This window comes from Bufo bufo, chromosome 6 (assembly GCF_905171765.1).
Source record: "Bufo bufo chromosome 6, aBufBuf1.1, whole genome shotgun sequence".
Lineage (NCBI taxonomy): Eukaryota > Metazoa > Chordata > Amphibia > Anura > Bufonidae > Bufo > Bufo bufo.
In genome coordinates this window covers 314,975,795-314,999,308 of record NC_053394.1, presented here as the reverse complement: position 1 = coordinate 314,999,308, position 23,514 = coordinate 314,975,795, and the positions used below count along the sequence as shown (strand labels likewise).

The 23,514-nt window shown below is 45.6% G+C and overlaps 2 protein-coding genes across 2 annotated transcripts in view; one reads left to right on the top strand and one right to left on the bottom strand.

Moving 5' to 3' along the window:
- TUBG1 (tubulin gamma 1) overlaps positions 1–1,179 on the bottom strand; it is a 31,445-nt gene extending 30,266 nt beyond the window's left edge. Inside the window, exon 1 of the mRNA XM_040438755.1 lies at positions 1,003–1,179. Coding sequence (XP_040294689.1) covers positions 1,003–1,051 — 49 coding nt within the window. The 5' untranslated portion in view covers positions 1,052–1,179. The remainder of the gene's footprint in view (positions 1–1,002) is intronic.
- A 210-nt stretch (positions 1,180–1,389) lies between these two features.
- Positions 1,390–23,514, top strand: RETREG3 (reticulophagy regulator family member 3). Its single transcript, XM_040438756.1, is given in 13 exon segments — positions 1,390–1,504; positions 1,586–1,884; positions 12,394–12,409; positions 12,411–12,443; positions 12,445–12,489; positions 13,469–13,472; positions 14,574–14,626; positions 14,628–14,741; positions 15,261–15,345; positions 18,675–18,812; positions 19,955–20,025; positions 20,235–20,367; positions 20,993–23,514. Coding segments are annotated over 12 exon segments (1,359 nt in total). The 5' UTR covers positions 1,390–1,504; positions 1,586–1,651; the 3' UTR covers positions 21,427–23,514.

Below are 23,514 nucleotides of genomic sequence, written 5' to 3'. Positions count from 1 at the left end.
CATTTCATTGCAACACAATGGACCAGTTTTAACGGGCCTTTCCAGGATGCAGTTAGTCGCCTTAAAGGGGTAATCCAAGTTTCAGGACAAACCCCAGGATCTGGCTGGAAAAAAAAAACCAAAAACTTGCAAGTACTAAGCTGACAGTTCCCTTGCCGCACTATGTTGACCTGCAGCAGTGACGTCACACTGACAACACCTAGCCGCTGCAGCCATTCACTGGCTTCATCAGATACACCGCCGAGACCACTGACTAGGTGCAGCGATGGCGCATGATCTGTCAGGTAAGTCCTCACCTGTTATTTTTTCAGGTGAACCCTGGAAGAAACTGGACAACCCTTTAAGTTATCCTACCGTACCTGCTTAAAAAGCTTGTAATACACTCATCGTCTTAAAGTTGTGTGGATCGGCGCGGATCATGCTACACTGCTCTTTGGAAATCCCACTTCCGACAACCTCATATCCTTTACTGGGTTTCTCGACAGGGACGTCACTTCCACAGCCTAGGATGGGGCCAGAACTGCTCAACTCCCTGGCGCATGTGCCAACTCCTGAACCCACCTCATCTGCACGTGCGCCAGGGAGACTGACAGTTCTGGCCCCGTCCATAGACCGGGCAGGAAACCTGGTGGACGACATGACATCGGCAGATGTAGAATGTCCGAAGAGCTGCGGCCGATCCACGCAACTTCAGGATGATAAGTATATTGGAAACTTAAGGACTGTTACTGGGTCCTTTAAAATATTTATGATATATATTTGCATTTTCCTATGGATTTCCATAATCACAACAATATTTGAGGGTTTCTGGAGCGGAAAATCACTCACTGCTATTGTAGGTATATATATATATATATATATAGCAGCTGCACCGTAATAATGGTATAATTGTACAGCCCACAGACCAGCACAGATCACACCTGTCTCTGCCCAGTGCCCCATAGACATACAATGCTGGAACATCCTAGGAGCATACACAACAGCTATCCCCGTGATACTGACTTTGATTACCGCACTGGCCGAGCTGCAGCGTGATGATCTCCCGGGGCATGGTGCTCTCCTCTGTCTTCTCCCGCCTCACCGCCCGCGCTCAGGAGCTCTAACGGCGGCTCTACGTCACTGTACGGAATAATAAAGCGACAGGAACTACACCAAGGAACCCGCCATGTTTGATTTGACGGCCGCTCTGACGTCACTGTACGGAATAATACAGCGCTCTGTGGGTGAGAGCATGGGGCGTGGCCTCAAGGCTAATTGAATGGAAACCCAGGAAGACTAGCCAATAGGAGGGGCCGTTGGGCGTGGCCTCATCGCTGATTGGACATACGCTGTGTGGGGGAAAAAAATACAGGGTGAACATTGTTTCTGTCAGCGAGTGAGCGCCGCCATGATTTGGATGACAGCTTTGCGCATGCGCCGTGTCCATCGTTGCGTCGGCGGAGATTGTCGGGGGGGTGGACAAGTGACGGGTCGGCTGTGGTTGGTTCAGCTGTCGGTACTGCCGGTGAGTTGGCTTGTATATCGATTAGACCGTCAGTAAACAAGTCGGTATTTTTCGTCATCGTATTTTGTGTTTTGACGTCAGCGCCCTGGAGTGACGTCAATGTTGACCACCTGGTGAGTTCGGAAGAGCAGGCGGAACGAATTAAAGATGGCGCAGAGAGCGGAGGAGGAAGAGGAGAACTCGGGGCTGAGGATGAGGAGAAGCGGATCCCGGAGCCTGGCTGCCAAGGAGCGAGACGAGCAGGTCCGGGCCGTGCAGGAAGCCCTGCAGGAGAAGCTGGGGAGCTACGAGCCGGTGCTGAGCTACCTGCAGGCCGTGCTGGTGTGGGAGAGACCCCGGCACAGCGCCCTGCTCCACCTGCTGCTCAATGCTGCCTTCTGGTGAGTAGTCCCATCATCCTGGGAGTTGTGGTTCCACATGCTGCAGACTGGACCAGGGCCTCCAGAGTCTGCTCCGCTACCTGTGCCATATACCATGTTCTGACTGAATTTATGGGCTAGTGTGAAACTCGTCTTAGGGTACCATCACACTAGCGTTTATTCTTTTCCGGTATTGAAATCCGGTAAAGGGTCTCAATACCGGAAAAAAACGCATCCGTTTTGTCCCAATTCATTCTGAATAGAAAGCCGTTCAGTATGCATCAGGATGTCTTCAGTTTAGTCCCTTGTACGGTATTTGACCTGACAAAATACCGGAACAATACCGCACTTTCCGGATCCGGCATTAATTTCCATAGAGATGTATTAATGCCGGATCCGGTACCAAGTGTTCTTGGAAATTGCCGGATCTGGTTTTCCCATCTGCGCATGCGCTGGGATATAGGTGGAGCTAGTTTCGGTTTTGATCTTTGAAAAAAAAAAGCTATCCGTTTCTATACGGCTTGCGGCTTCTGTACGTTGCCGGAACTGCCTGCCGGATTCTAACAACCCTAGCCTGTCCATCTATTACATAATGATGGCATTTGGAATGTCCTACTACATGCCTCCTGCTGAGGAAATGTCTGACTTATTAACTTCTCTGTACCTGATCAGTGGGGGTACGACCACTTGGATTCCAACCAGTCACGAGAATGGGATCACTGATGGATTCCAACAGTCACGCATATGTGCTTGTGCGCCATTCACCTCTGTGGAAGTGCCGGAGATGGCCACTATAGTTGGCTTCTCTTTGGCAGTCCTATATACACTACATGACTTTGTGTGAAGCAGCGATTCTGCAGAAGGTGACAACTCTTTAGTTAGTCTGTCAGCACTTTTCACCATGCTAAACTGCTGACGGCACTAAGTAGAGGCCAGGAAGAGCAGGACAAAAATACCTTCTCTGCAGCTTTTCTGCTCAGGAGTAGAGTGAATAGTAAGATTTGTTCTGGCACATTTCTGCTACAGCAAGTGCCCAGGAGGCAGAGCCTCACAGTGGGGTGCTCTCTGCATTGAGCTTCACAGCCCCCCCCTCTGAGTGACAGCTGTTGCCACCAATCAGGAGAGCTCTACAGCTGACAAGCAGCTCAATGCAGAGAGCACCCCACGGGGAAGCTCCGCCTCCTGGGCACTTGCAATAGCAGAATACAAGTTCATATTCACGCTACTCTTGGTAATAAAAGCCCCATAAAAGGTATGTTTGTACTGTTAGCACTAGGCAGGGGGAGATCAGAAGTGTACCACGGTCAGAACTGCTGACAGACCCTTTTAAATGCAAAAAAAAATAATAAATCTTTCACTTTTCTTTTGTATTACCAGTGTTCCATTAACATGGTTTCTTAAATGGTGCACGGTTTTAACTATTTGCACATTGATGATATTCTAGTATCATATACACACAGGGAACTCCCGCTCCCTCAGGATACTGCTTTGTTAGCGTTTAGATCCATAGACGCGAGCCTCGGGGAATCCCGGATCAGATTTCCCATTAAACGGTTGGTTTCTCTGGAGCAGCTGATGTCGGCCTTTATGCGTCTGCTGGTTTTTGGGCAAGAATAATGAATCTACCCTTAGGTTAACCCCGTGAATGCCCTGAGGCGCAGCGTGATGAGCTGGATTGTGGTATAGAACGTGCACATCTCATGACCCACATATATCTGGCCAATAGCCATGAAAGTCTCATGGGACAATTCCCCACAGATTTCCTGATTTGCTAAAACTGAAGATTGTACGTATCCTTATGGTCTACAAGGCGATATTTTACAGAATTGTGAAAAACAGCAAAAACCTCAAAGGTCAGTTCTTGTGAACCCAGCCTAAAACACAAATAAAAAATATTTCTTTTTGTTTCCCAAATATTTTTTTTATCGCAATAAATTTGCAGCCAAAAGCTGCCCCCATAATGACATGCACCATTATCACTCTGTGTACGACATCTGCCCTCTGAATGGAGAGAGGGGCGCCTCTGACGATGGCCGTGGCGTGGTTCATTGTACAGCAGGCAGATGTGGGAAATGTGATCTCCTCGCAGCTACTTTCCCCTGCTTAAAGTGATTGTACAGGGAGCGACTAGGTAAGACTGTGTCCCCAGAGCCACAACAGGGCCCGTCATATATAGAACTATGAGGGTACATTTCACTAACCGTGCTTAGAACAAATGGTGATTTTTAACGCTTGCAGTCGGCTTTGCACTAGTTTTTTGCCACTGAGGTTTCTAAATGAGTTTTTAGCACCTTCTCTTTTAAAATGCGTTCAAAAACCACAGCAGAAAAAATGTGCATCCAATACCATATCCACATGTGGTTTCTTAAATTATTTTATTTTTTTTGCAGTCAAAGCAACTCATTTAATTATGAGTCAAAGGGGCCGTTCTCATGAAGTTTTTTTGACAGGTTAATTTGGAGCAGATTTCCCTCCATAAAATGCTGGGCAGCTGTGCTTATGGCCAAGACCACGACAAGCAAAGATGTGTCCTTTCCTGACACGCCAACAAACCGCAGCCACATGGACAACAGCAGTGCCTTTCATTGTAGACAGTGCCAGGCGGTATTTGGTGACTCCTGAGGTGCCAGTTCTATCAGTGAAAGGCTGACTCTTTGGCCACTTTCACATGGGCAGTATTTGTAAGCTAAAAACAGGAGTGGAATCTAAAGAAAAAATATCTGCGTCTCTTCTGTGTTTTGGATCCCCTCCTGGGTCCTGCCTGTGTGAATATGGCCATTCCCTCAGTTTACTTCAGTGTTTTCTGCCATTTTGTTAAAGGGAACCGGACATCCAGATATTCATCATTTTAGTTATGCCCATTACCTTCTTAGGGCTCATGCTTTTTTTTTTTGCGGCTGGAATGCAGAACCATTCACTTCAATGGGGCCACAAAAAAAAAAACGGAAGGCTGGTATCCGTAATTTGTGGACCGCAAAACATCCAACGGTCGGGTGCTTGAGCCCTTATTTCAAGCATGTTGTCCCCCATGGTGCTGTTATTCTGCTTTTGTATTTAATGGTTGCAGAGAAAATCTACTTTATTTCACGCTCCCACTGTATGCTAATGAGCGCTTTACATTGGAGGAAGCTGGCTATTGCATCCTTCAAGTCAAGTTCGCCGCACCCTCTTCCTGCCTTCTGCTCCTTGATTGACATTTCAGAGCAATGACAACATCATCTCATTCCCCCGCACACATCTCATGCAGGAGAATGGTTTCGTCCAGGGCACCTGCGCAGTGAAGCTGGGTGCACAGCTCCTGACTTCTGCACCAAACAAGGGGGACAGTGTGTGCCCGCCCGCATCCTGGATGACCCCACACAGCGTTGAAGCCAGGCGCTGTACACCCGGCTTCACTGCGCACTGACTTCAAAGTGCTCATTAGCATACGACAGGAGCGTGGACTAAAAATTATTTTCGCTGCAACCATTAAACACAAAAGTAGAATTACAGCACCATGGGGGGGACTGGGGGGGGGGGACGGCATGCTTGCAATAACATAATGCACATAGCTAAGGGCTTGTTCACACAACCGTATGGCTTTTTCAGTGTTTTGTCGTTCTGTTTTTTGTTTCCGTTGTTTTTCCGTTCCGTTTTTCCGTATGGCATCTACAGTATACAGTAATTACATAGAAAAAATTGGGCTGGGTATAAAATTTTCCATAGATGGTTCCGCAAAAACGAAACGGATGCATTTCTGTATGTGTTCTGTTTTTTTTTGCGGACCCATTGACTTGAATGTAGCCACGGAACGTGATTTGCGGATAATGATATGACAAGACTCAAAATGTAGCGGAACGGAAATGCAGACCTACGGAAACGGAATGCTCATACATTGCGGTTTTTTTTTGCGGACCCATAGAAATTAATGGTTCCGTATACAGAACGCAAAAAACGATTGTGTGAACGAGCCCTAAATGTTAGGTTTCCTTTAAGTTGCTGCAGTTTATTTTCCTACACGGATGTCATCAGTTGACACATTTTTCATGCCTGTGACTAAAAACTGAAGACTTACTCCCAGCATCTCCTAAGGACCATCAGTGAAAGACGGATTGCACAGAGATGCTGTGTTTTTTCCTAAATGCAAGGATGGTCAGTAGAAAAATATTGGTCATGTCCATATGCCCATCAGGCCTCATGTACATGACTGTACGTATTTTGCGGTTCACAAAACGCAGATCTGCAAAATGTGGATGACGTTGGTCATGTTTTTTTGGACCCATTAGGTCCATGGTGAAGAATAGGACATGTTCTATCTTGCGGAATGGACATACAGATGCGGAAAGCACACAGAGGATCCATGTGTTTTCTGCATCCGTATGTCCATTCTGCAAAAAGATAGAACACGTCCTATTCCTGGACACTGGGGAGCTGCATCTCGCCTCCTGAGAATCATTGGTTCTGCTTTAATTTAGGTTTTTTTAGATCAGAATAAATGAGCATTTGTTTTACCAAAAACTGAGTGAAGACTTTTACCGGCACCTCCACCCACATCTCGACACATCCAGTCCTATATTTAGTGCTGAACATATGTGTCCTATATTGGATCTGTATTATGGCTGTGGGAATATCGATGTATAACGTTTCTGAGCTGCTCATTAGCATTGTAGGATATAGCCCTCTACAAGGCTGGCGTTTCAGGAGAAGCACACGCTTGATAGAAAGGTCTCATTCCAGTAGGTAGCTGTCAGTCTCGCTCCAGTTTCTAGATGTCAGGCTGTGAGCGACCTTTTGTATGTTTATCTCGTGTCAGGATGCGCTCTCCTTTCCAGTGAGTGGCTTGGGCCATCACTACACATTCCCAGCTTTTCCTCGTCCTGCACAGACTAAAATTGTATTCCAAACCCATTGATCTGAACATTTTACACGTCTGTAAATAATATTAGGAGACTAAATTGTGATGTCAGAAGCTGACGATAATAGAGTTGAGCGGCGCTACATTTCGCTCCTGCATAGATCGCTTTAGTATGAAGGTCTTTCTCCTGCGTCAACTACTGACTGACGTATACAAGGAAAGTCAATGATCAGCTCACCGCTTTACTGCGTGCAGACCCCGTTCTGTGCCAAGCAAAATCCAGCACCAGGTCCAGTCGTCAGTAAACCTCTTGAACTTTATTGGTCTCTTCCTAGATTCCATATTTCAATGCAGGAACCCCAGCAGGGCGTCTACGCATTTCAGACTTCTAATAGTCCTTACTCATGACCTGACTGACAGATATGACTCCCGATTTAGAAAGTTCCTCATCAGCTGCAGTGTGTATGAAGCCTGCAGTCAGGTGTATACGCTTGCTCGGGGTCATTTATGAAAGACGCTTAATTTGACGAGGAGCAGGCCTCCTCATAAATTAGGTGCACCTATGGGAATGCATGTGCCTGGGGTGAAAACGGTGTCAGCCCCTGACTGGAGTAGTTTTCATTTTCACGCCTGTTTCCAGGCAAAAATGTTCCAACCTGTTATAATTCTCTTTTGCACTGGCCATCTATATAGAAAGGCGCACTGCTGCACTTGCTGACACATACCGACAGACAGAAGTGGCCTCCGCCTGATGAATAGGGGGCCTGTGGTATACCCCCAAATGCTTTTCCTGCTGTATACATACATACCGACACCGTGTGCACTCAGCTTTATACAGTTCAGTGTCCCAGCTGCTGCAGAACTTCTTTAGGGTGTTTGATATCCATCAATTTATTAATGACGGAAAGAGTTTCTGCAGCAACTGAGGTGCGTGTTCTAAGGAATAATGCCCCCTACTTTAAGCGAAATCATTGCGGATTCAGCGGCCTGTGTTTCACGGAACGCCTGTGCACAGCCAGGGGCATTATTCCATCCGTATTCCAGTGAGCGACACTTCCGTATTAATTAATTGCATAAATGGCAGTTCCATAACATACCCTTATTATTGGCATCGCCTCCTTTAGGGCAGTGTTCTGATAAGCTTGCAAGATGGATGGGAATTCTTGTTAATTCTACCAAGAATTTCTAACTAGCGGCCTTAATATTTTTATTCTCTGATTATCACGTCGTCACCATTAGTCATCTGCGCTGCCGTTAACCTCTTCCTTGCTGCAGTTCTTCATTGCATGGATCTTTTGTACTGTACAGGTGGTGTTCCTCCCCATCGGGTCTATAAATTATGGATCACTCATTAGTGATTATCCTGCTGGCTGATCGCTTACCTTATGTCATTTTCAGCCATTCAGCTCATAGTCTCCCAGTTTTCCGAGGATTTGTAGTTTGATTGTCGTGTAGATTTCAGAAGAGATATTCCACTTCTTGAAGCAGATTTGAAATCCACACAGAATAAATCTGCAGCCGTATGAACTTTGATGCAGATCTCTGACTTTTTGGCATGGGATGTGGACACCCAAATCCGTTGCTGCTTGATATTAAGTACTGCAGCTTTGCTTGGATGTCACTAGAATACCCAAGTGAATCTCTTGCTCTGTCTGGGTATATGCCTCAGATGCTGCCCTTTACTTTGAAGGGTGAAGTCTGCACTGAATGTCCGCACAAACAATTGACATGCCATGCAGATTTCAAAATCCATACCGCAAGTCAATTTTCACGCAGAAAATTGCCGCACCGTGTACATGACTTTTGAAAATCTCATCTACTTAGCTAGTACTGTATTACGCTGTAGACTTTCATTAGGAAGATCCCTACTGTTTGCATGTAGCCTTATTGGGCATGTTTCCGTTATTTAAAGGTTATGGACACCTTCAGGGCATTTTTTATGATTACCTTTTTACTCGTTTTGGGATTGAAATATATATATTTTTTTACTTATTAAAACTTTTCAGCCATTTTTGAGATACAGGGGTTAAAAAGCAGTCTTTGCAGAGTATCACTTCACAGTCCCTTCAGACCTACATCTTTCAGACATTTTATGGCATGCACTACGGACAAGCCATAAATATGCAAAGTAGGAACTGTCCAGCAAGACATCCGTTTTTAAGTAGGATTGAAGGTAATGATGCTACGGCAGACCCTGTGGTGGTCGGTTGGTGTTTAGACTAGCTCCTAGCAATATGGCGGTTAGCCTGTGCAGTATACTGTATGACCAGACCTCTCTGGCTCCATTTTGTGCACTGTGAGAAAATCCTCAGATCTGTATCTCCATCGAGACTCCCATATTGTGGCAACGCCTAGCAGCAGTGTCCCTGGAGCCTGGCATCAGTATACCAGCTGGAGGGAAATGGTGGGCGTACAGCAGGAGTGATGATTACTGATGCTCTCTCTTTCATCCTGTGAAGATAATTTTGTTGCTGCCTTATTATATTGGTTTCCTGACTTTTTATATACCTAAAATATATTGTGTGCACAAGTGTTAAAAACCCAAATTCATGTGGCCATGTGCCCAGATCTGCAGAACACTTTAGGGTAGTAGTTAAACCGTTAAGCTGAAAAGCTGCTTACGGGCAGCCATGTCTGCGGGTCATGTGGGAACATCTCACCATCCTCCTGATACAGCAGCATCCAAAAAACTACCACATGTTGTTGATTTTCCGTAAATACAGATTTGTCATGTGGAAACACATCTGTATACAGCAAGCATGATACTTGGGAATGCCTGAAAATCCTACTAAATGAATATTTATACACAGGCAGCTGCCCATCCGCCTTTCTTAGTAATGTACATCATGGGGAGCTAGTTGGAAGAAGCTTTATGGACCAATCGCTTGATGCGGATGTACAAGCAACATCCATCGTGTTTGAGATGTTGCCATGAATGGATTCTTGACAATGAAAATATTAGCAGTTTGGAACAGTAATTTATGCTATTTGAAGCATTTTTTTTTTTTTGTATTTCGAAAGGTGTCCCGCCCCACCTCCCCAATAAGAGGATCATTGAGTCCAGAGCGATCAGCTGAAATTTGCTGGCAAACCTGTCGGCAAACTTTTTAATTTCCCTGCAGCACCCACACTGGGAAATCAATCCATGGCGGGTTTACTGTTAACTGAGCTCCAATTCACTTCAATGGAGCTGATCTGCAGTAACCCAGCACGACCACTACACTTTAATTGGAGCTGTGCTTTCTGCTCCATTCAATTGAGAGTTCCAGCTCCTGAGGCTGCAGGGAACCGCTGATCAGTAGGGTTTGGGGAGGTCAGACCGTCACTGATTGGATATTAATGACCTGTCATGAGGATAGGTCATCAATATTAGAGACCCCCTTTTAAAGGGTTATTCAACCGCCCAGCGCCCCTCGTATACATTAGACTTACCTGCTCCCGGCACCCACGTCGCTCCGGATCCCTGCACAGGGCCTCCCTGCATCGTTGGTGACGGGGAGATGCAGGCTGCAGCCTTGCAGGTATCCAGGGAGATGAGGGTGCCGGGGGAGCAGGTAAGTATAATGTATACGAGGGGCCTGGCATTGGGGGGGGGGGTTATTATAGGAGTTGGGGTAACCCCTTTAAGCATTACACTGTGCTCATTAAATCAGTGGGCCATCACAGGTGTGCCCAGTTCTCTAGATAAGGTTTTTTGCCATTCCCTCAAGCCCTTAAAATAGGGTTCCCCATTCCTAAATGGGGAACGCCTATTTTAAATAAGAGAGCAAGAATCCCAAATAGGGTTTTTTCCAGACAGACCATCAGTATTTGACCGGGGGGGTCAGACTCCCAGCTGACTCAGTTATTGGAAGGGGCTGCAGCATTTTGGTGGCACTGAGGCCTTCTTCCGCCAGTGGACTCACGTCCATCGGTCACGTGGCCTTTCGGCAGCTCGGTCCCATTAAGTGAATGGATTGAGCTGCAGTACCAAGCACCGCTGCCACTTCATACATCTGATATATGGGGGGTCACAGAAGTAGGAATCTCACCAATCATATCTATGGCCTATCCTGAGAACAGGTCACCCAAAAATAAACTTTATACAGATGTATTGAGGTACTGGACATATAATTAGGAAGCTTTCAGGTATCTGGGAGACGGCCCTGTGGTAGTTTATAGTGCGCCACACAGCTGGGAGCCGGTCACCTCTCTTTTCTGCTTGTTTGTCCAGCATCTGGTACAGTAAGCACGCCCGGCAGGCATATGGTGTTGTGGAGCTGGTCGGGTTGATAATGTCTTAACACTTCACTGCAGGGTAAACTGAAACTTTAGATTTTGGATAACACCTGCTGTACACAGCAGTCTCCTGGGAAGCTTATCTGCCCTGTTGGCCTCCAGTATGTCATTTGAGGGCAAAGCAAGCACATGCCGAGATAAAAAGGCTTTCCTGTTATTTTCTTCAGCAATAATCAGCTGAGCAAGGAATACTTTGACTTCCTGGAGCATTTCATATATAGCCTTAAAGGGGAGCTGCACGTTGGGCAGGAATATAAAGATCCTCATTTTTTAGAGTTTATGGATTATTTGAATTCATTATTTTCATATGTGAGGTAGAAAAAAAAACGTGAGGTAGAAGCCAATTTTCCCCACTTCCGACTCCAATCAGAATAACTGGATCAACGACCCCTCTCTAGTAGCTATAGCCTGTAATATTATTACACTCCAGAAATACATCCAGGCCCCTCTTGAATTCCTTTATTGTACTCACCATCACCACCTCCTCAGGCAGAGAGTTCCATAGTCTCACTGCTCTTACCGTAAAGAATCCTCTTCTATGTTTATGTACAAACCTTCTTTCCCTCAGACACAGAGGATGTCCCCTTGTCACAGTCCTGGGGATAAATAGATGATGGGAGATATCTCTATACTGACCCCTGATATATTTATACATAGTAATTAGATCTCCCCTCAGTCATCTTTTTTCTAAAGTGAATAACCCTAATGTTGATAATCTTTCAGTGTACTGTAGTCCCCCAGTTATGACTTTAGTTGCCCTCCTCTGGACCCTCTCCAGCTCTGCTATGTCTGCCTTGTTCACAGGAGCCCAGAACTGTACACAGTACTCCATGTGTGGTCTGACTAATGATTTGTAAAGTGGCAGGACTATGTTCTCATCACGGGCATCTATGCCCCTTTTGATACATCCAATAATCTTATTGTACTGCAATTCCCAGCCCCCCCTACCTGGTGCTATCAGCAGTTTAGCATGATCAAAAATGCTGATCGACTCCCTTTTAGTCTGCAAGGAAACATGACCTCAAATCTTTAGTTCCCTTTCAGCACCACCACAGGGGAAACGGAGCATTACAGAGTTCCCATTGAAACCAAAGCGCTGTGCACGTAATTCACAAACCTGCTGGATCCTCCACACAGAGAGGGGCGATTTCCCTGGCCATTTCATCCTATTGATGGAGTTCCCGAATGGGCACTGTGGATCCTTTTTAAGAATGGTGCATTGTTTTCAGATGTAGGGTGCCAGTGGTATTTATAGAGACTGGGTGCGTGGTGATTTAGGGATGCCCAGGGGGAATTTATTTAAAGGACACTTGGAAACTAATTTTGCAGTAAATATACAGTATAATCGTGTTCTGTGGGTGAAAAACGGACCATAATGAGAAGAAAAGTAATGACCTAGGAATCTCTTCTATCGGTAGGTTTTTTGCCCTGACTCTCACTCCGAATCGTGTTTCTGGCAGCATTTGGCCCTGATGATCATCATCTGCGTGGATCAGTGGAAGAACAAAATTTGGGCCCTCTGAGCTTGGAGGTGAGAATTAACATGGTGCTTTGTACTGTGAGGTCCTAAATCCAGATAAATAATGTTCCAGTTTTTGATGATGTACGTTTTCTGGGTGTTTTTTCAGTCTGCGAGTGCCGCGTCAGGATAGGTCATCAGGTCAGTGGTAGTCCATCCTCCGCCACCCCCCAACAACAAGCTGTTTTGGCCACCGCCTGAAATAAAACCATGAACCAAGCCAAAAGCAAAAGATTCTGGCGCTGTGTTGGTCATTCTGGTTAATGAAGTTCCAGCTCCATCCACTGTTCTATTTCTTATGCCAATGGCTGGAAAACCAGCTGATGAGTGGGGGTGTTGGACCCCCCACTAATCTGAAATTGATGACCTATCCTGAAAAAAACTCTTTTAGGATTTGCCTCATAGAGACCATTTGTAAGCCAGAACAGAGAGACACTTTATGGACCTGGCCTGCAAATATTGTGTTAAATGTGTTTTAGTGCAATTATCTGCTGATAATTATTTCTTTTTCTAACATTTCAGCTGCAAGATCCAGTGAGATGGACAATGAAAGGGTGAGCTGAGATCCTGGAAAATCCCTGCACGTTCTTACAGCATAATGTCTGGCAGCTGGCCTAATATCACAGTTTATCAGCAGCCCCATTGCTAAATAATTGAGTACTAATCCTCTCAATTACTAATAGATCATTATTGGGTATTACAAACAATACCAGGCAGTGTATGGAGACCATTCACAGCCACACCAAAGAAGTGGGCAGTGATCTCATTACATTTATCTACTAATTTGTGCTCAAAGGGGTTTTCCCCCGGGGAGGAGGGAATAATTTTAATTAAAACTGGGTCAGAGTGTGTCAAAATAATATCATTACCCATCTCCCCTTCTGCTGTTCTGGTCCTGGCTCCTTTCCACTTCCTGGTCTCTGACTCCAGCCAGACAGTAGGTAGGGCAGGTCACGGCTGCGGCCAGAAATTAGCCTTGTGGCCAGTCCAAGTTATTTCTTGTGTGATGCGCCCAAGACCAGGAAGTGGAGAGGTGCTAGAACCAGAGCAGCAGCAGAAACTAGAGGGGTCATTTATTAAGACCAATGTTTTAGACACCGGTCTTAAAGGGTTTCTGTCAGCAGGAAAATGGGTATTAACATGTCTGACATTAGTGATGTACTAAAGCCAGCTGAATATAACTATATTAGTGCCACCTCACTGCGTGCCGCTGTTACTGGGAAAAAAAAAACCTATTATAATATGAAAATGAGCCTCTACGTCGGGGGGGGGGGCGCGTTGATCCTGCTCCTAGAGGCTCCGCTCTCCCACCTCTGGCCGTGCCCTGCTACACTTGATTGACAGGACCAGGCAGCATTGGTCTCCACTTGCCAGCCCTGTCTCCTGTGTAAATCTTACTGCGCTGAATACTGAATGGGGCGGCGCAGGCAGCTTCACTCCCTGCGCCGAATACTCAACCGGACGGCGCAGGCGTGAGATTTCCACAGGAGACAGGGCCGGCAAGCTGAGAACAACGCTGCCTGGCCCTGTCAATTAAGTGTAGCAGGATCACTTGAGAAAAGTGGCGTGAATGGGGGAAAGTCGCAGATTTGGCTGCAAATCCCCTGTGCAAACCGAATCTGTGACAAACAGTATGCCAAAAATGGAGTACTTCAGATTCATAAATACCCCCCTCAGTGGTGGGGGATGGTAAGGTGGGTAATAATAATGAATACACACTTCACTAGGTAGCATGATTTTGCTACCTGTGTGATGGTATCAATTACTGCAACCCCCTAAAGTGCTGCATAGGGGGAAAAAATGCATCATATAAAGCACCTGGATCATCCATGTGAATTTCAGCACCTCATAGTTTTTGGAGATAAGCACCTCCAGAGGTGTCTACCAGCAATATAAAGTGCCTATTCACCTTCAGTACATGTAGCCAAACTATTGTTGGCAGACGGCTATCTCTCCAGAGTCTCTCATACTCGTGCATGTCAGGTACAGCTGAGGGTCTATGTGTTTAGTGGGGAAAGAGGAGACAGCTCTGGTAATGGCTTATCTCCTGGAAGAAAAAAAGGATTGTGTGTCTGTTAGTATTGCTATCTGCTGCTATGGTTCCTTTGGACTCTTCTAGTTGGGGCTTTGTACAACCCGAGGCTGCTCAGCCTACCGTAGCTCTGTCATCATGCAGCCGAAGTGTGGGTCACGCTGGCAAATTTTCAAAGGAACCTTAAAGTCTTCAAATCTGAAAATCCTGGCAAGGTATGAACATAGTTGTCCCTCTCAAGTGTTATTACTGTGTCAGGTTCCTGCCGCTTTAGATTGATTTCTATACTGCTCCGAATGTCCATACATCACCCATGCCACCTAGATCTTAAGTTACTGCCCACCTTCATCCTATATACACATTGACTACTGACCATACAATAACCATGAATAAGAAGATGGAGAGTACGATACTCACCCCCTGGTTAAACATCAAATGAGGATAAAACTGTGTGACAGCGTTTTCATGCAACACTGCACTTCATCTTGGGCCACGAAACATCTGTCCCAAAGTTTTCTCCTCATTTGATGTATCCTACTTGAACAATAGGATGAGTGCCATACTTTTCCCATTTTCTTCTTCATCAATTTGTGATGCATTTGGGTACTGAGCCCCACCTGTAGTCTGGACTGTGTTCACACTGAGATCCCAGCAATGGTATGTGGACTCCCACATTATAGAGCCAATGGCAGTGTCATTACCATCTAATAACCATGCTTTCATTCCGTTTGCAGTTCTGCCTCCTGGTCTGTGGATTCCTCACCTTTCTGATGGTCCTGGGTGGATATATTCCTGGTCTTGTGCTCTCCTATCTGCTGTGTGAGTTCAGCTTTTCAATTTTCCTGTTCACTGTATAAAGTGTCTGTCATTAGATTGGCACAGGCCTTTAGTGCCATGACTATTACCTCCCTCCAGGGATAGTATGTAGAACCCAGAAATCATACTCGTAGGAGTAAAGTAGGCTGAGGCTGCTGATTTCGGTGGGGCCAACCAACTCTCTTGCTTGTATCGGGGTAAGCTGACTCTCTCCCAACAGATTATGTCAGTGGAAAGAAGGATCATCCATGTTGAATTTCAGCACTTCATAGTTTTGTTCAAAGTGGAGATAAGCACCTCCAGAGGTGTCTGCCAGCGATGTAAGCTGACGATTTACCTTCAGTACATGTAGGCCAAACCATTGTTTGGCAGATGGCTATCTCTCCAGACTCCACCATACTCGTACATGTCAGGTTCAACTGAGGGTCTTATGTGGTTTTAGTGGGGGGGAGAGGAGAAATCTGCTGCCAGACAGCTCTCGTAATGGCTTATCTCCTGGAAGAAAAAAAGGATTGGGAGAAAATATTCAAGTCACCCAGTCCATCTTCTTTCTCATCTGTTGTGTATGTTGATCGTATGACAAAAGCCCAGCCTTCCATGCCCGATCCAGCACTTCCGTTATTTTTGTTGTTCTGCTCCATTAGATGAGCGGAACAACAGAAATAAATAGTGGTAAACGGGGCCTAAGAGGTGGGGATTTATGCGGGGGACCATTACTGGTCTAAATAACATCAAACTATTATAGTGACATTATAAAGTCCAGTCCAATATGGCGGATCTTCCCTGTACTTTACCACTTGGCTATAATAGCCTGTCTGCATTCACTACGTACTGCATTACATACATGTGTGTGATGTGTGTGGGGCAGCGCATGATGTATACATGTGTGTGATGATCACACACTGCACTACATACATCCCACACATCATTACGTTACATGCTGCTGTTAACTTGTTCTGTGTCCATCTTTATGTCCAGACCCAGTCTTTAGCTCCACCGCCGCTAGGGTCCTTGTGCAGCACGACAGGCACTCCATATTCAAACATTCCCTGGGAGCCGGCCCCTCCTCCTTCCATCGTCCGCCGGCTTCCCCTGATGCAGGATCTGTACTGCTCCTGCGCCCCTTTCCCCCCCCCCAAACTAACCAACAGCAAAGCTCCTTGCTGTCCGGAGCTTTGCTATTGGTTACTGCAGGCACAGTCCGCATTGCTGCGCTGCCTGTGTGTACCGTTCACAGCGCGTCCTACGCTGATAAAAAGCAGGGAAAAGTTTAAGGCGTATTGGTGCGCCTTAGACTTTTTTCAGGGAGTAAAATGACCTGAACGGGCGTCTATGACGCTTGTACAATCATTATTTCGACCTTTTGGACCAACACAGATGCCTTCAGCTGTCATGGACAGATCCGTTCAGATAATACAACCGTCTGCATCCATTCAGAATGGATCCGTTTGTATTTTCTGTAACATAGCCAAAACGGATCCATCTTGAACACCATTGAAAGTCAATGGAGGACGGATCCGTTTTCTATTGTACCAGATTGTGTCAGTGAAAATGGATCAGTCCCCATTGACTTACATTGTGTGTCAGGATGGATCCGTTTGGCTCAGTTTCATCAAACGGACACCAAAACGCTGCAAGCAGCATTTTTGGTGTCTGTCTCCAAAGCGGAATGGAGACTGAACTGATGCATTCTGAGCGGATCCTTTTCCATTCAGAATGCATTAGGCTACTTTCACGCTTGCGTTCAGAGCGGGTCCGTCTGGTGTCTGCACAGACGGATCCGCTCCTATAATGCAGACGTTTGGATCCGCTCAGAACGGATCCGTCTGCATTATAGTTTAGAAAAAATTCTAAGTGTGAAAGTTGTTTAGACGGATCCGTCCAGACTTTACATTGAAAGTCAATGGGGGACGGATCCGTTTGAAAATTGAGCCATATTGTGTCAACTTCAAACAGATCCGTCCCCATTGACTCACATTGTAAGTCTGGACGGATCCGTTTGCCTCCGCACGGCCAGGCGGACACCCGAACGCTGCAAGCAGCGTTCAGGTGTCCGCTTGCTGAGCGGAGCGGAGGCTGAACGCTGCCAGACTAATGCATTCTGAGCGGATCCGCATCCACTCAGAATGCATTGGGGCTGGACGGATGCGTTCGGGGGCCGCTTGTGAGAGCCTTCAAACAGAGCTCACAAGCGGAGCCCCGAACGCTAGTGTGAAAGTAGCCGAATGCAAACTGATCCATTTTGGACCGCTTGTGAGAGCCCTGAACGGATCTCACAAACTGAAAGCCAAAACGCAAGTGTGAAAGTAGACTTTAATGGCTGTGTGAACAGAAAAAAAAAAAAAAGGGAAAATCGCTGCTCAGGAAGGGTGTAAAGGAGACTAACAAGACTGAAATGATGAGTCCCCTTCTAGGGTGCATGAGCATTTGATATCAGTTTATAACATCTACTGACAAATGATTCCTTGAAGCAGGAGCGGATTGGGGATTTAAAGTGGAAAAAAGCCCTGGAAAAGTGGCCCCATGTTGTAGACGGGTCCAGGTTGACAGAAGGCTGGGCAACACAAGTAGGCGGGGCCAATACACGTAGGTGGGGCCAGCAATACCTTAGTGTAGTATAAAATGCTGTCCTAGCAGAACCATATACCACAGTCCAGCATAAAATACTGTGGCCCACTGCAATATTCAATTCTATCACTGTCTTGATGGCTATACAGTTGTATTCAGGAGGGCCCCTGCAGCCACCGGCTGAATGCAGAAGTACCTAAATGCTCCTAGTATTATTAAACACAGAGCATCAGATCATTAGGTACCTGGCCGGCAGCCTTGAGGAGGACTCAGGCAGCCACTTGGGCATCGGTCCACTGAGAAATTTCCCTGTAGGGTGTATGGCCAGTCCATCCCCGAGCCTTGAAGTTAGAGGTCCTGAGCATTCAGATGTCTCTCAGGTTTAGTGTTATCATAGTAACCTTGTTAATCCAAATCGGCAAATACGACAGTATCTCTGGTAGCTTGGGTGTGTGTGTATGTGGCTACATCCATGGACCGAGAACTTCCTTTAGACCAGCATCTGACAATCTGGAACTTGTTTCCACCACAGGACTCCAATACATAGTGGACTTTTATGGAAACAGAACACTGTCTGCAATAGTGGGAATTCAGATTGTGCCACATAGTTTCTGTTCCTAACATGTAACTTTAAACTAGGAAAACGCATCTATGTCCGTACGCCAGTACTGTAATTGTAAACTGTAAAAGAATCCCTTTGTATAAAGCCCTTGAGTCTAAAGAGGCCATACACTTACCTCTGACCTGTTTCCTCTTCTATACAGTGCTATTCATCCTGCTATGGCCGTTGGCTATGTACCATCGCCTAGGGCAGCGTGTTTACCAGAAACTGGAGCCAGCCCTGCAGAGGTTGGACTTCAGTGTCCGTGGATACATGATGTCCAAGCAGAAGGAGAGACCATGTAAGTGTTAGAAGCAGAGGGAAACCTTAGACATCTCGTGACTGTCATATTGATAACGCAGAGTAAGGCATTTACTCTTTGGTTGGCATTGGCAAATTTGGCATGGAATTATTATGGCTAAATCCTTGGCTCAAACTCTGACGTGACAACAGCTCCACACACAGATTAGTTCCATATGAAGTTCTAAAAGCAGCCAATTATCCCACAACAAACATTTATCCCCATAAGTTAGGGGGATAAGTGTCTGAGGTGGGGTCCAACCACTGGTTCCCCCCGTTAACCATGAGCAAGGGGCCCCTTGAATGGAGGTGATGCATATGCACTCCATCCAACTCTGTGGGCTGCTAGAGAATGTACAGGGCTCTGCTTTATCCTTGGACAACCCCTTTAACCCAGAATGCCCGTAGCAGCCCCCTGTCACCCATTGATGCTGTATGTAAACGGATTGCTGCCTCCTAAGTGGTTTCAGCACCTGACGCAGCTGCGGAGGTGGGACCTGGCAGTCTGTTTAAATATGGCACCCATGGACAGCGGGTGGCTTCTATGGGCATGCTTGGTAAGCAGTGGGCCATTTTGGGATTTCTTATGCATTACACATAAGTTCATGGCATTAGAAATTTAAACACAAGAAGACTACCCTTTTAATTTGTTTCTAAGGATAGGTTCACGTTACAAATTACTCTTGCGTTTAACATATACGTTTTTTTGCTGGAGTCTGCAGTACGGAAAAGTGTAGTGTACTACGCTTTTTTTTTTTTTTTTTTTATCCTTTTGTCCCCAACATATATGTAAGGCCTTGTTCACATCAACGTTCAGCCTTTCCGTTCTCCTTCTCCGTTATTGGAGCAGGAGAACGGAAAGGACGGATTCGGCAGGACTTTTGTCTCCGCTCCAAAATCATCTTCTGAGCGGAAACCTAACGGACCCCATTATAGTCTATGAGGTCCGTAGGCTCCGCTCGGCTCAGTTATGAGCCGAATCCGTCCTTTCCGTTCTCCTGCTCCAATAACGGAGCAGGAGAACGGAAAGGCTGAACGCTGATGTGAACATAGCCTAAAACGTAGGGCAAGAAAACATGACGTGACGGTGAACCCAGTCTAAGAAGTGTATCCACTAGTAACATTGTATCTTTTTGTGACCAGTGCACGGCCGCGCCCTTCCTCCAAATGAGGGAAGCGATAGTGAAGAGGAGCTAGCTGCATTCTGTCCTACGGTAAGAGCACACATTAGATTTTCCTTTGGGAAACTTTATCCTTTTCTGTGATCTGCAATTTCCCCCCACCCCCCAAACACACTTCTTTTTAGTATTTTTTTTTTTTTAAGAAATGAGCAAGTTAGTTAATAGCAGCACAACTAGTCTGCCCGATTTGATCACACCCAGCTGGACACCTCTCTCATAGGTCATGTTTTTCATCTCCTTAGCTGGATGATTCTGCAGTCGCCAAAGAACTAACAATATCGGATTCTGAACATTCGGACGCAGAGATTTCATACACAGATAATGGGACGTTTAACTTGTCCCGGGGTCAGACTCCTCTTACAGAAGGCTCAGAAGGTAAATCTCTTTTACCACGATGGAAGAGTATCGCTTGTGTATTGCTTGCATTGGGATATGTCCAACATTTTAGGCTTCGTGCACATAACTCTATTTTGGGTCCGCATCTGATCTGCATTTATTGTGGATCGTACATGGGCTAATTAATTTCTAGGGGTCTGCAAAATATACGGTCAGCAAACGGATATCATTCTTGTGCTGTCTGCATCCGTGTGGCCGTTCCACAGATTATAGAACATGTCCTGTTCTTGTCCGCTTTGCAGACTGTAATAGCCTGTTCTAGTGAAGGGAGTGAGAAAACTGCGGCATGCACAAGGTCCGTATCCGTATTTTGCAGTTCCTTGGGTTGGGGACCTTTTTAAAGAGGATGTGTGGTGACAGATCCTCTTTAAACCTAAAACATTAAATTATATTCTACTTCCATGCCTGTTTATTTTCTGAAAGGTGACACCTTGCACTTTATGAAAATGCCACTCAGCACTTTCCAATCACAGATTCCTTCTTGCAATTTTGCATCAAAGCATAACCTTTTGTACAAAATGCATAAAAGTTCTGACTGGTGACACGAGTAGTAACTTGCAGAAAAGTTTACAGTATATGAATTAGCATTTCTTTTTATACACAGATCTGGACCGCCATAGTGACCCAGAAGAGTCATTTGCACGTGATCTCCCTGACTTTCCTTCTATAAATCCAGAGGTAACTGGAATAGATGATGAGGATGACACCAGCATTGGGCTCCCATTTGCAACCAGCCGCCCCCATATGTCTGCCGACCAATTCTATGACGAGTCTTCAGAGTTGGAGGTGCCACTTGCTATTGGTGCTCAGCAGCTCAAAGACAACCTTACCAACCTAGTCACTCGGGGGATGATACAGATGGCGTTGGCAGGTGTCACCCAGCAAGCCTCAGGCTTTTTGGAAAATCCCAGGCAGAAAACATATCAAAGAAACTCCAGCTCTGAGCTGGACACTGATGCTGAAGCCGATGACTTTGAGCTACTGGACCAATCAGAGCTGAGCCAGATGGATCCAGCCAGCCCACGTGGCCAGCAGTAACTTTTGACGAAGGTGCCAGTCCCTTGTGAACATACAATCACATACAATTTTTTTTTTTTATAAAGCGTTCTCATTGTGGACCCGTATCTTCAGACTGTGTCTTCTCAGTGTGCCCCCGTGTGAGGTTTCCATTACTTAATGCAGGACTATTCAGCCTGCTCCTTTATCACTGTGAAGTCTGAACCAGTAGATTAGTGAAGCTAGAACGAAAGACGCAGTATTTTAAAAGTCATTACCTGCTGGATAATGGACTGGTACAACAGATCGGACTTTTCTCTTCAGCACCCATCTCATACTAAAACTAGATATCTACAGTAGAAGACTGCCCGGGCAGTTCTTAGTGTAGATGGTTAGAACATTTGGTGGTTTGGAGTTGGGGACATTTCAGTGCGTGACCCTGTAGTTTTCATGTCCAGTTCACATGGCAGATTGTAAAATGTGGACTTAGCACTTAAAAAGATGTGTGTACAGGAGAGTGGAGTAAACTGATGTCTATATAAAGTGTAGCTCCACTTCCAAACAAGTTTTCATTTGGAGGATCCACAGATGGTAATATAGATGTTTTTGGCCTTGTTGGTTATATTTTTGCCGATTTGCTCTCTGGTTGCCTAAAACATATTTTTAGATGTCCACATTCGGCTGCAAGGTAAGTTTATACAGTGGTATGGTCGACCCCTCCCCTTCAGTAAAGGCATATCAAATTTCCCAATCCTAAAACACCAAAATGATGTAAATGTATATTATAAAGTCACCACTGCGGGAATTCAAATCTTCGGCATCGCAGACCAACCGTGTGATGTGGGTGATTTTCACAAGAAGTCTCAGTAGATTCAAAAGGTAGTCGCGCTGCCAGATACACTTCAAAGCATCAGAGTGCAAAGTCAAGTAAAAGCAACAGCTCTTTTTGTGTAGCTATAACACAGGCTTCCACCAAAAGGCAATCTCTATCGTACGAGTTCCTCTTGTGGATTACAAAGTTGCGCCGCACATAGTGAAGTTCAACCAATCTTTATCTCTCGAATACTTTTTAATATACTCTCACAAGAGTCGTTAAAATTCAGGCATTTAAACAATAAAATCTGTAGCACTGCCCGACCCGGGTTTCGCCAGGATAACCTCGCCCCTGACGGAAATGACACAGGAGGAACTCGTACGATAGAGATTGCCTTTTGGTGGAAGCCTGTGTTATAGCTACACAAAAAGAGCTGTTGCTTTTCCTTGACTTTGCACTCTGATGCTTTGAAGTGTGCCTGGCAGCGTGACTACCTTTTGATATTAAATTTCCCATAAGTTGGCTTAAATTGTCAGGAGGGAAGTGTTTCTTGCTTGTCAGTAAAGGAGAAAGCTGCATTTACTAATGCCATCGCTCGTCCTTATACAGAACCATTGTTTGCCGGCAGCAGAGCGTGTTTAGACAGCACTATCAGCTGCTGGCAAACGATTTAGGTGACCACATGAAAGATCCACTTACCTGATGAACGAGCGTCTTGTGGCACCTTTACACCAGCAGATTATTGCTAAGGAGCATTCATACGAACTCATTAGCAATATCTGCCCTAACATCCAGCAGTGTTAAGGGCATTTAAATGGAAGCCATATATCCGCCGTGACCCCTAAATAAACATGTTAGGCACTCTTGTAAAAGTATTCCTTTATTTAATGCATGGTAAGTAACAAAGTTAAAATCTTCAAATACCGCTTATAAATTTTAAGTCCATTGCACGCTCTTAACCCGGCCATACACATTCAATATCTGTTGGCTGAATGTTCGTTCAGCTGACCACTATCGCTCCCATCTCCTTCCCAGCTTCCCCATATACATACGTTTCGGGAGAGCGGAGAAAGCCTCTGGCAGACACTTCTGGCGGTGTCTTATCTCACTGGAGAACAAAAGGATTGGGCGATAATACACTTGTAGTTGGAGTCTAGCCTGGAGTATGTCTCCTGCTAGAGTCAGTAGGTTGGCCAAGGCAATTAGGTCATCTGAACCTCTGGCACAGAGGTTGGTGGAGAGGAGATACAATTTAAACCCATGGTCCTTTGTATTGACCATGAAGAAATGATTTACAATATATTGGAGAAATATAA